The 13,009-nt window shown below is 40.5% G+C and overlaps 1 protein-coding gene across 11 annotated transcripts in view; it reads left to right on the forward strand.

Annotated features, from left to right (window-relative positions):
• Positions 1-13,009, forward strand: part of WNK2 (WNK lysine deficient protein kinase 2) — a 117,389-nt gene that overhangs the window by 82,508 nt on the left and 21,872 nt on the right. For 8 of the 11 annotated variants that reach the window (XR_014618733.1, XM_084292780.1, XM_084292781.1 and 5 more), the window contains 7 exons: positions 119-1,212; positions 3,079-3,151; positions 4,849-4,904; positions 4,982-5,673; positions 6,941-7,155; positions 9,198-9,413; positions 10,338-10,436. Coding sequence is in view for 10 of the 11 variants with exons in the window: in XM_084292780.1 (XP_084148906.1) it covers positions 119-1,212; positions 3,079-3,151; positions 4,849-4,904; positions 4,982-5,673; positions 6,941-7,155; positions 9,198-9,413; positions 10,338-10,436 (2,445 nt within the window). In the remaining variant the exon portion in view is untranslated. The remainder of the gene's footprint in view (positions 1-118; positions 1,213-3,078; positions 3,152-4,848; positions 4,905-4,981; positions 5,674-6,940; positions 7,156-9,197; positions 9,414-10,337; positions 10,437-13,009) is intronic. The other 3 variants (XM_084292777.1, XM_084292779.1, XM_084292776.1) reach the window with 2 other exon arrangements.

The raw sequence follows: 13,009 nt of genomic DNA on the forward strand, positions 1-13,009 counted from the left end.
GCGGTTATCAGTTAAGGCTAGGTGTAGTTACCACTGCAGCCAACAGGGAAGCTGTGCCGTGGCCGTTTCACTCAGTATAGCTCATCAGAAGTTGAACTGATGTTTGTATTCTTTCTAGACCTGGAGCAGTCAGATGATCAGCAAGTGAGCTCTGCGGTGATGGATGTGCCTGGTGTCTTAGCTTGTCAGCAGCTTCCTCTACAAGCAAGTGTATGTGACAGCCCTGTTGGAGCCTCTCCATCTTTGGCACAAATTCCTGCTGCAGCATCTTCAGCCGGCTTACAGAGCCAGGCAGAGTTTTCAGCTCCAGCACCACCGGGATCTGCTCCAAATATCCTGGAGCAGACGGCTGCTAACGGAGGTCAGCTGGAATATTCTCCACTAAAGGCAGTGATGCCTGCTCAGCCTGGCACTCCTGCCCCCCATGCTGCCTTGCTGGAGGAGCCCACCGATGCTCACCTTACTCCTCAGCCCGTTCAGCATGTGCAGCAGCCGGCAGACGAGGGCATGTGTATTCCTGATGTGGAGATAGCGTGTTGCAGTGTTGGGCCACCCAAATCAGTCCCACCAGTTCCTGCAAATGCAGCAGAGCTCTGCCCGCTCCCTGTGCTCTCAGATGCTGTCGTTTTGGAACGGCAGCCTGCATCTCAGATCCCTCACTTGCCAGAGGCCAGCCAGCCTGGCATGGTGCAGCACTCCTTTGTAAACCAAGTGTTTCCTGCAGCTGTTGCATCTGATTCTCTCAGTCTGGCAGGGTCTCAACTTCAGAGTCCTACTCAGGTGTCAGTGGCTGCATCCCAGCAACACGTGATGCTGCCCCAGACGCAGCCCATAACCTGCACCGGCGTGGGGATCAGCCTGCTGCAGCAGCAGCAACCATGTACCGTGGAGTCAGATGGAGAGGGGCCACCCAGGGTGGACTTCGTTGACAACACGATAAAAAGCCTTGACGAGAAACTGCGCAATTTGCTTTACCAGGAATATGTCCCTACTTCCTCTGCATCAGCAGGAACTCCAGACACTTGTGTGCCGTTGGAACAGGCAGACAGTGAATTTAACTTGCCACCGTTTACTGAGGATCAAGTTCCCAAGTTGGTGTTGGATTTAAGAGAACCAGGCTGTAATGTTGCAGACACTGGCCAGGAAGTGAAAGCTGCTGAGGCCCAAGTTGCATCGCTTGTACCACCTGAGATCTCACCTTACCCAGTACTGGTTAGTCCAGTAATGACTTTGCCCTTTATACCCCTAAATCCAGCTGGCATGAACAGCTCCAAAGCAGAGGTCAGAACAAAAGTGTCCATGGCAGGATATGTATGGGTTTCTGGCTTCTCTGGTATATCACCTTTTGTCTGCTGACTGCTTTCCACTGTGAAAGTTCTCTCAAGTCCTTACTCTGCCAGATGCATTCTGACTCATTTTCCACAAACACTTATTAGTGAAAGCCAGATTTTTTCCTTTGGGTTTTAAAGTGGCATTATATCTTAATGCATTCTCTTCCCTTTGTATTCTGTTTCTAAAGCGGTCAGAAATGTGATAATTTTTTTGTACTTTAAGAAGGTAAGAGACATCGAGGTGCAGTCATTAAGTTCTGATGAAGCAGGTAGCTTTTGGTCATCCGGCTCTGACAGACTATCATCTGTTCCTCGTTCCTGTGTGTAGTTATTAGATGGGGATATCCCTCTTCACCTTGCCTCACACCACAGCAAATGCAAATAGCAGCAGGCAAGTTGCAGAGAGCCTCATGTTTGTACATGAGGTGGAATTAGAGTAGTTAAACAGAACTTCTCTAAAGACTGATTATAAATAGAGTTGTGCTTTGCATCATTGTCATGAAGCTGGTGATAATAAATGTCTAATTTGCATATTATGCATTTATGACCAATTTTAGAATGCATAGTAGGTTGCTGAAGTAGTTTAGACTCCAAATATAGCCTATATTGCTGTCACTTTAAAAGTGAGGTACAGTATCACTGAATGTGAAATATTTATACTGCTATAGGAAGCTTTTAAGTATTAATTAATGGCAGTGATTATAATACATGCCTTCTAAGTCAGTCTGAATAAAATAAACACTTCAGGACCCTTTGTTTTGTTCAAGTGCTGCAGCTGATGCAAGACATGGTAGGTAGGAGACTGCTCTGCTTCCAGGAATGATTTTTCTCTTCCTCTGAACTTAGCAGAGCAAGACTTCACTGGGGGGCATCCAAGGAAAAGTGAGCTTTTTGAGGGGGGTTGATTTGTTGTGGTTTTTGTTTTGGTTTTAATTTTGTTTACTGGAGTAGGCAGTCTTGGGTAATTATTCACTCAGTATCTTAGTAGTGGACATGCGTTGCACTCTCTCAAATAAAATGTTGAGTTGATGATATTCAAAAGATTTGCAGCGCTTTCTGGTAGAAGATCAATGTATGCCTTATTTGAAAAGAAGTACTTTTGGAGATAATTGCATCACCACTACCAAGGATGAGTCTGTTCCATGTAGAGTCAGCTGGATGAACAGTCTAAGCTTTTTGAAAGATGCTGTATCTTACCAAAAAGATGGCTGCACTTGAGTCTCCAGTTATAATGTTGTTTTTAATTATAAATGACCACCTACAGCAGTTAAAATTCTCTATGAAAGATGTTGTGTGTTTCCAGTAATTTGAACTTGTCCTTTTAAAATCTGTGCAAATAAGAAAAGAGAGGCATAGAATTTCTGAAGAGAGACTTCTGAAAGAAAAAAAAAAAAAAAAAGATGAAGTGTGTACAGTTTGGCTGGAGAAGCAAAACAGAACAAAACCAAAATTCATATATATAATTCAGTGCCTGCTTTTAGTAACTTAGGTTGCAGTCCCCTCTGTGACACTGCCACCTCTTTTTTTCTTCCAAGGGAGAAAAAAATGGAGGAGTTGAAAGAAAAGCTAGGAGGCCACTCCACAAAGAGTATAAAGTAGTGTCATACTCCACAGTAGTGTGAATATAGAGAAGGGTTTGGGGGGAGAGAGAGAGAGAGAGAGAGAATGTGAATGTATTGGCTTCCTGCTTTGTGCCTGAGACTGAAATTCTTTTCTTTTTTTTTTTTTTTTTTCTTTTTACTAAAAGTCTGAAAAGTCTGAGGTCCCTGGTGTTGGTGCTGATTCTGCAGAAGCAAGAGGTGGGTCAGCAAGCAGAAAAGGTAATGCTCCTCTCAGCGATGAACTGCAGTGATGGATCTGGTGCCTGGTCCTCTTCTGCTGTGTCCCCTTGCTGCCAGCTCTTCTGATTAACTGCAGAGCTGTGCCCAGCCCTGTGCATTTCTGATCCTTCAGTAATATAACAAAATAACAAATATTAAATATCTCACTTCTGCTAAGCCTTCTAGAAATAAGTAGATAATATATGCCCGTGGTGTAGGTGTTTATGTGGAAGGCTACGTTCCCAACAGTAAATTTCTGGTGCCATTAAAACATCTATCAGAACATCTCTTGGATTTCTGGGGCTACATAGAAAGGCATTCACAAAAATAATGTGGTTGAGGGTAGCATCTCTGGGGGGAGGATGCTTGTTAAGTTTTTAAGAGAGTCCCACAGAGAACTAGGAAAAGAGTTCCTTTCTTTAGGTACTTGTAGATATAATGGCAACTTCCATAATAACACAGTAGGAGCCCCACAGTAAGAAACCAGGCAGTTATAATGCTCTATTTACCTGTCTTGTAAGTTACAGGAAGTTTTAAGTGTTGAGGAACCGGAAACTGCTGCTGCCATGGGTTGGGAAGGGGTTGTAATTTCTTTTTTCAGATTGTCATTGCAAAGCTGGGTCCCAGGTTTGTGTGATGACAGAGGTCACTCCTCACTGATGCACCTGCAACTGCCTGCTACATCTCTGGCTGACCCAGCAGAGCTGGAGCTAATGCACTGCCTTTCCCAAACTCCACAGTAGTGCAGTTCTTCTAGAAAAAATAAGGGGCATTAAATAGTGTCAAATGCCAAAAACACTCATGGATCACTGCAGTCCACCACCACCTAAGTCAGTGTGAGAGGAAGACTCTTGGTTGCTTACATTAATTTGGCAGACTGAAGCCAGAGAAGAGCATATGCAAGTGAAATGCAGCACTGTGTAGTAAAATTAATGTATCCTAGATACCATAAAGCAAGAATGTATTTCACCATTTCAGGAATATGAAGTGACAGATTTCTGCCTTATGTTCACTCGGTGCAATGTGCCATAAGAAAGCAGCTTTCTGAAAGGCTTGCATGTATTGCTTTGATTTCCAAAGCAGTGTCCACATTGTGAAATAATGCTGTCTTGATTATTGCAAATAATACTTTGCTTCTTACGTGCTTCTGTGGTCCATATGGTCATCTTTTGAGCTTGTAATTTGCACTTTCAGCAATGTGGTGTTTAGCTTCTTTTCAGGCACTTTAAATTGTTGGTGTAGGTATCTGTCAAATGAAAGGTGTGAAGTAATGGGCTATTTGTGGTCAACTGCAGCATTTTGTGTGCATGAATATCTGACAGCAGTTATTTTTTCAAGACATTAAGAATACCTCAGTAGTGCAGCGCAGGCCCAATGTAGCTTTCATTCTTCTGTTTCTCTGTAAAATTATCCAATTGGCTAATGAAATTCCATACTCCTATTATTATTTGAATTCCCCAAATGAATAGACTGAAGAGAGTATTTACCTGCAGATATTTTATATTGTTATCATTATTGTCTACTGCGTTTAACAAATAAAAATCCTAGATCCTGCTTTACAAGGAATTGATACTTACATTGTTCTTCAGTGCTACACCATTAGACTTCAGTTTATGATCATAAGCATGTAGGCTTTTTCTATACTAAGGCATTCTAAACGTTGATTTTTTTATTTCTTTTCCCAACTAATAAAACAGGATCAGCTGCAAGCATCGTTCCAACTCCTGTGGCTCCAGCAAAAGGCCTCCTTCAAGTAAGCAGAAACTATGGACAGTTTTATGTTTGGTTGTTGCAGTTACTTTCAAAATTAATCTCCGTTATTTTCTCCAGGTTGCACCTACATCACCAAGCATAGCTAAACAGATGGAAACTTCTAAAAGGAACGAGAACGCAAAGACTACAACTTCATCTACACACACAGATAATGTAATGCAGATATCTACAGCAGATGGGGTGATAAATAACCTTCAAAGGGATGACTCTCTAGACTCCGGTTCCTATGGAAAACAGGCTGAAACTCATGATAGTGGTACACCAGCCAAAACTATTGGCAGGTTTTCAGTAATCAGCACGCAAGATGAATTAACTTTAGCAGCGCCGCATTGCTTAAGGTTCTCTGCACCCCCAGACGTCTATCTGGATGAGCTACCTTCCAGCCCTGACCTGAAGACAGCTGTCCGACGGGTGCAGACAGCCTCTTCTGTTGATGTCCTTTGTGACCAGGGTTCGAGCGATTCTGCCGATGAGCCTTTCCATCGGCAGGCTGCTGCTGCTGCTGCTGCTCAACTATCCCCACCGAGCAGTAGTGCGGCCACCGACTTAATTAAAAAAGCAGCTGCTTTTCTGCAAAGGTCTGGAAAAGCTAGCTCACAAGGCCTCGATTCACCTAATGGGCAAGGAACAAAAATTCCTACCATCAACATAACATCTTTCCACTCGCAGTCGTCATACATGAGCAGTGACAATGACTCAGAATTTGAAGATGCAGATATGAAGAAAGAATTGCAGAACCTGAGAGAAAAGTATGTCGGGTTTGCAAACGGTGCTAGGGTAGATTGTGTTAAGATACCTGGGCAGCATCTCTGCATATGCTAAGCAAATGTGTGTTTTGCATAGCTGTAATGAGTAAACTGGTCCTGAGCACATTAGGCGTCACTGGGACTTTCCCCTGAATGTCATACTGCATCATTTTACATCAATTTATTTGTCAATTCCATTTAGAAGTAGAATAATTCAATAGTAACTTTTTCAAAGCAGCAAAGAATTTCTGCCATGATGTCCAGTGTTCCCTACTGAAAAGCTGCATTGTTTTGGTAGCAAGCAATAGAATTTGTAATGTGTTTGTGTGTAGTGTTAGGTTCCAATGTGGATGCCAGTTAAGGCTGCATAAAAGTAATCTGGATGTCTGCATAGACAGCTGAAATGGAGTTATCTTCATATCATTCTCTGAGAGGGTAGTTTGGACTAGCAGATCCACATACCCATCACTATTCCTGAATTCAATTTTACAGTAGCTCTTGTAATGCAAGTAGCTCTTGTAATTGGATAGATTACTACATAGAGTAGTAATTACTACATAGAGTAGTAATCTATCCAATCTCAGGGGTAGGCTGGCTGAGCCTGTACAGAGTTTGTTGTGCTGCCAGTCCCCAGAACCAGCTTTTTAAAATTTGGATCTTTCTTTCCTGGCATGTGATGGCTAAACTAGCATTAGCTGGTAGCATAACCAAAATATTTAGCTTAAGATACAATAGTTTTACTGAACATGGTTCTTGTTTTAAACAGAACTACAAAATGAAACAAAACTACAGTGATACAAAAACCTTAAACTCACTTTATGGCATCATTAAATCTGCATTAATAAGGTAATGATTTATGTGCTCCCATTTTATGGGAAACACTTTTGTTTTTCTTCACATTGAACTATTTCAAACTGACATATTTTCCTCAAGAGGTAACTTTGTTGAAGCCACTGGTTTGAAAATAGAAGTTCTGGAATAGTGTTGAGTTCGTGTTAGATCACATGTTGAAATTGATTGTTTTTACTTAGCATGTTGAACATCTTTTTAGCTGTCTAGGATTCTGTCTCATAAATGAACATATGAGAAGTCAGCCACCACATGTGCTAGGTAGATAGTTCTAACTTCATATGTACTGTTGGCTAGGCAGTGGATTGTCTTTATAACTGAGGACTGTTTTGTTTCATCTTGTAACTAACTGTGCCGTCAAGATGTGGTGCTCTATCAAATACATTGCTAACAGTTTTTAATCTTTATTTTTTATGTTTAGGCATATGAAAGAAATTGCTGAACTTCAGACTCAGCAAAAGAATGAGATAGAGGCGCTGTACATTAGGTTGGGGAAACCCCTTCCTCCCAACATGGGGTTCCTTCACTCTGCCCCACCAAGCAGCCGTCGCCGAAGAACCAGCAAAAATAAATTGAAAGGTGGAAAACTATTAAACCCTCTGGTTCAACAGCTCAGGAGTGGAACATCAAGCACAAGTAGGTACACTAGGTTACTTTCCATTTCCCTGTTGTTTGTTGCTGTTGTGGTTCTGCTGTGTAATTGCACAGACTGCAGAAAACATCCTAAATGTTTGAATCTTTTTTCTTTCTTTTTTCTTTAATACAATGACTCAAGTTTGCATACTGTGAACTGTTTTTGAAGTGGACTTCCTTTGAGAACATCTTATTACAGCTGCCTAGCACTGAGCTGTACCTTCTTTGCATCATTGACAATGTTTGGCAGTGAAACAATATCCCACTTTAATTTGGAATACGGCCTGGTTACATTTTCTCATCTTTTCTCCAAATACAATTTATTGATGTTTGTATTCACTTCTTAGGAACTGTTACTCCCTATTGATTGTGTGCTGTATCATGTTGTTTATTTTTTCTTATGACGTGCCATATAAATAAGATTGGATTGCATTTGCTTCCCCAAGGATGCGAGGCAAAAAAAACAGTTATAAAAGCTGTGATGGATGCTTTGACCATTTGAAGAACCTGAGATTTTTCAAATACTCTCAAACAGTTTGACAGCCTTGAGTCATTATGTCTTTGGAAAGTATGAAGATAACATTCACGTGGGAAATATTGATACTCCCCGTGTCTATTTCTTCAGCAGGATGTAGAATAGAATAAAAATATTTTCCTTCAACTTGGTTCATGCTGTTACGTAGAAGAGTAGCAGCACTTCCAGTATTAGCCCTGTATTTTGAATCTGGTAGGTCTTGTTTTCAAAGTCAATGTATTATAGAATTTCATTGCATCAGTCTTAACAGCCTTTTTTTTAGAGGTTTTTGCTTTTAATTTAGAATTTCAACTAAGACAGGAATAGCAAAGATATTCAGAGGCAAGAAATTCTGTGATCCATCTTGAATCTCGGTATTTCTGCACAGGAACTGAAGCAACATTCAGCCTTTTATAAGTTTTTTAGCTGCTGCTTGGTTAACTTGCATAGGTTTTACTTCCTTTCCTTGTGGTGAGATGCTGTGAATGTCTGTGATCGTTTGTCCATCCATTTTCCCATTTGTTCTTGGGTTGTCTGTAGCCTTTCTCTGTCTACACACAAAGCCCATATCTATACCTCCACTAATGGATCTTGGCTCGTATCAGTGCGTTACCTTAGGTCAAAGAATTTAAGCCTGTTTCCACATTACAATGTCTTCCTCTCCATCCTTTTCATTGTCACTTTAAGTTAGAGAACTGCAGTCTGCTCAGTCTGGGTGCTTCTTCAGTGCATGCTTCCTTCATGCATTTCTTCAGTGTTACTTTTTCACTTTTTTGAGGCATTGTGTAAAGTTCACATTATCTTTGAGAACCTGCATTCATCGTCTGAGTTTTCTCATCCTTGACTAGTTACATTCCTCATTTTTTGGCCTTTCTCAGGGATCAAGGACAGGTGGTCTCTAATGCAATTAGTTAATGACATACACTAATTGCCACTGTTAGTTGCTTTTGCTGATAAATCCATGTCATGAATGATTACAAAGTTACTCAGGTGTTAAAGTCTCTTTGCCTGAGATATCCATATAGGTGGATATATAGATGCAGATTATATTTCATCACACGTGTATCTGTAGATAGCCATAAATAAAAAATTCAGGTCTTTTCAGCAACTTTTGTATTTCTCTCCATTTATTTGCTTTCACCTTTCATGTTTGAGTGCAAACCTACTTACTCTGCTCGGTTATTTTGTGACTCCATCCTCCTAGTCAGGCACTTCTGCAACTCTCACTTTGTTTAAACAGTGCTCTTTGAGTTCCTGACTCCAGTCTTTCTAAAATGTGAAAAAGAAACGCTGTAAAAATCAAACTTACTCCACGAGCTTCTTGGAGAATCTGGATCAGTAATAGCATGTGAGGTTATTCTGTGCCACAGAATAATCTATAAAGTCTACACTTAATACAGTACTTCCGAATTGTAGACTACTATTCTTCTTGGTAGCAAATTAACAATTATTTTAAGACACTGTTTGGTTTTTTCTTCAGTAGTTTCCTAGTATTTGCCATTGCTTGTATATTGTTTGTTTGTTCTTTCAGGTAATCTTTCAGACTCTAAAGACTCACCCCACAAAGAAACAACTAAAGCTCAATCTGGATCTCCAGAAACAACGGCAGTAACTTCTTCTGCATCAGCCACATTTGGGAAGTCTGTTCAGACACAGCAGCCATGCTCTGTCAAAGCCTCTTTGTCTTCTGACATCTGCTCCGGGTTAGGCCCCGAAGGAGGCGATGTGAATGCAAGCTCTGGCCAAGGTGATTTTTTCATACCAGCTGTTCAGCATATCTTCCAGCACATGCTAAAATTAATTTGCTTCCCTTATGCTTGAACTTTTAGGAGTGGATTTCACTTTTAGAGATATAAGAACACGAACCTTTGGCAATCCAAATTACTGGCTTACCTTTTAAAATGCCACTACAGTATTGTCAGAAGAACAAAAATAAAGTATCTTACAAAGTATTAAGAATCAATGCTCAGGAAGGCACACTAGTTTTTTAGAAAGTAACTGCCTTTTACTTTTGCCAGCAGTGGCTTTATACTGACACCTTTTCTGGAGTCTGCCTTATGGATTTCTGAGAAAAAAGAAAGGGAAGGGAAAAAAAAAAAAAGATGAAGATTGTTTCCGTTTGTTCATTTTGGGCTTTTTCTAGCCCCTTGATACTGGTAGACCCAGATTTCATCATTATAAAGTACCAATCCATCTTGGATGTGGGGGAAAAAAAAAAAAAGAAAAGAAAAAAAAGAATCAAGTTATGCTTCCATTATCTAAGGGGTTAACTTTGTGCATGCTTTTGGAGTCCCAGCTAAGTGACTGTAGGGTGGTAGATTTGGCTGTGTTTCCCCAGTCCTGACTTCTGATACTTCTGTGTAGTGCACACCTCTGTAGGCTTTGACTGATCTTGTTGCCATGCATATTGGAAGTTATAATGATGATTAAGATACCTTCCTCTCATTGCACATCCTGCCAAACTAATCTACAAAATATCTATCTGTTCTCTTCTGCTGTTATTGCATCCTTTGTGTATGGTCAATTAACTTAATCCTCTTTGGCAAAGTTAAAATGGAGATGTGGATGTTTAACTAACAAAGCTGATTTGACTGATGGTATAGGACATCTGATCACAGCTACTTGTACTTTATAAGTGTCTTTGTTTTCTTCCCTTTATATTCATTTGCAGGCTGGACGGTTTTCCACCAAACGTCTGAGAGAGTGACCTATAAATCTAGTAGCAAACCTCGTACCAGATTCCTCAGTGGACCTGTGTCTTTGTCCATCTGTTTGTATTTGTTCTTTTGTATTTTATCACAGTCCATCTTTCTTTTACCCCCTTTTTCCAATTTCATGTTTTATATCTCTAATATGTTTGGCAGGATGCCCCTTTTTCTGAACCATCTTTTCTTTCTTTGTATCTTTCTTTTAAGTAATCATTATGAACACACCTTATTTATATTAATTTTTCATATGAAAGCTTTTTTTGCACTGCTTTTGGCTCATGCCTGGGCACCAAAAGCATGTGTGGAAGATCTCATCATTTATTATATAGCCTTATGGTAAATTTTACCCTGGACTTATCAAAGCTTTTGTACTTTATGTGATTTATGTTGAAGTAATTTTTTATTTGCAATGTGGCAAATATACATGTCTGCTGTCCCGGTTCCAGCGACAACAAAAAGAAATCCATCCTTCTGTAGACGAATGGTCTCTTTCACACATGTTTGGACTATGAAGACATGCATGTAGCAAGCTGATACAATACTAGAAGGTCACTGAAGGGTATAACTTCCATACAAGGGCTGTATTAACACAATATACAGTACTGTTTATATCCACTCTATTTTCTTTAATTTTTTCCCCCCGCTCTTTGCATGTGGAAATGCTGAGACGATAGTGCTCCAGCTAGTTCTTTCAAAACGTCTTTTCTAGGTGGGCTTTTCCCCATGCATTCACTTTAAGTAGTGTAAGTGAGCAATTTTTTATGTACTCATAAGTAGCGGGAAGATCTGGTTACTCCAAGGTAGAGTGCCATCAAACATTTTTGTGTAAACTGATCTGGCTGAAGCACTTCACTCAGTTTATTTTCTTATGACCTTATGTGACCTCAGAGATGAAGTCAATTAGCAGTTCATCAAAGCAGAAACAAATAAAAAGCAGTATCAGATTTTTATATGATACTTCGAAACGGATTGCTAGGATCCAGAACTTCTGAATTCAGATAATTGTGCACCTACTATTTATACCTTATTTGTATGAGGTCTAAAGTAATTGGCAATTTAACCAAATGATATCAAGCTTTCTAATTCAAAAATACAAACCTTTTTACCTAACAGTATATGCTGCCTTTTAGGCAAACAGATTTTGCTTGTACAATAAAGATATGTTGGGCTGACCAGGTACTATAGGCCACTTACATATAATACTAGGAAGGATAATAACTTTCTGGAGAAAACGTTTGGTTAACTGGCTGTTTGTTTGCATTGGCAGCAGATCTCCTACTGGAGTTCTGTGTTGCTCATTATTATCCAAGCGGTATACATCAAAGGCACAAGACCACTCAAAAACACTCCTCCTAATTTTATGAATAAACAATATTTTTAAAAATAATCTTGATTTTTTGTTTGAGGCCCATAAAATTCAATTGTTCAGGTTCTTGAAAACTGATGTTTACTGCTTAGCATACTGCATTTATTTTCATGCAAGTTTTTAACAAGTTTTGAAACAATTTTGCATTCAGGGATTTCTCTGAGAACCTGAGGGAAATTCTCATTTCACGAGTTGTTCCATTTGGTATTATAATAGACATAATAGTTTCTTCTTCTGCACATATAATTCTCAGAAGTGGTTTCATTAATCTTTCACAAAATTACTATTCGGGAGGATGCAAAAAGACTGGGAGATGGCAATTAACAAACAGCATATTAAAGATGTTTGGGTGCATGGATATTGTGAATGAAACCGAGGGAATATGTAAATTCTTCAAATCACGAAGTTTCCCAATACTTAAATAATTCAGCAGCACAACTAATTGGTTTCTGTTCTCAGCCCATATGCTTGCTTCTCCGTCTCTTTTGGGCAAAGTGTTCAGAGATTGGCGCTCCCCCATTTCTGAGTCATATGAGAACACAGACCTGCTTTTAGGCGCTTCACCCTGACACATCCATCCCAAGCTTGAAATACTGCCAGTCACTTCAGTTGCTAGACAGCTCTCCACAGCTGAATTCCTGGTAGCTTTTGATGGGGTGGAAGGTTGTTTCAGCCTGTTTTCCTGGTGAGCCCACCCGACCTGTTGTGTGTGTGGGAAGGGACCTGTGAGGAAGACGGGGCTCTGTGCATCCCACCTGGCCCAGGGCTCGGCTGCTGCAGCCATAGCCAAAACCTGAACAGACGTGTGTCTAGTGGTTCCATCTAGTGGTGTCCAGGGCAGCCGTGACCACGGGCCTCAGAAAAAATAGTGCCAAATGATGGTGATGACAGTGGGAATGCCACAAGCTCATGCCCCTTCCCCTCTGGAAGGGATGTAGTTTGACCCAGCTTGAAGGAGACCCGAGCGTTTGGAGCAGGCGCCAGAAGCGTGGTGTGTTGGCATCTCTGCTGCAGGCTCGAGCAAAGAGAGTGAGCGTTTGAGACACGGTGAGCACGTGGAACTGGGGTTACAACCTGCAAACACAGGTAGTTCTTCGTGTCTTGGTACTTCAGGTGCCTGGGTCCTTTCCACAAGTCAAGGTTTCCTTGGGATTTTTTTAGTTGATTTGAGAGCTGCTGGCAGAAGTTGTGCTGGGTTTTCAGAAATGCTCAGAATCTATACATTTGATGGAGGAATAACAGTGCTTTAGGGAGCCTGGGTGTTTCAAA

Source organism: Netta rufina (assembly GCF_964035555.1).
Source record: "Netta rufina genome assembly, chromosome: 10".
Classification (NCBI taxonomy): domain Eukaryota; kingdom Metazoa; phylum Chordata; class Aves; order Anseriformes; family Anatidae; genus Netta; species Netta rufina.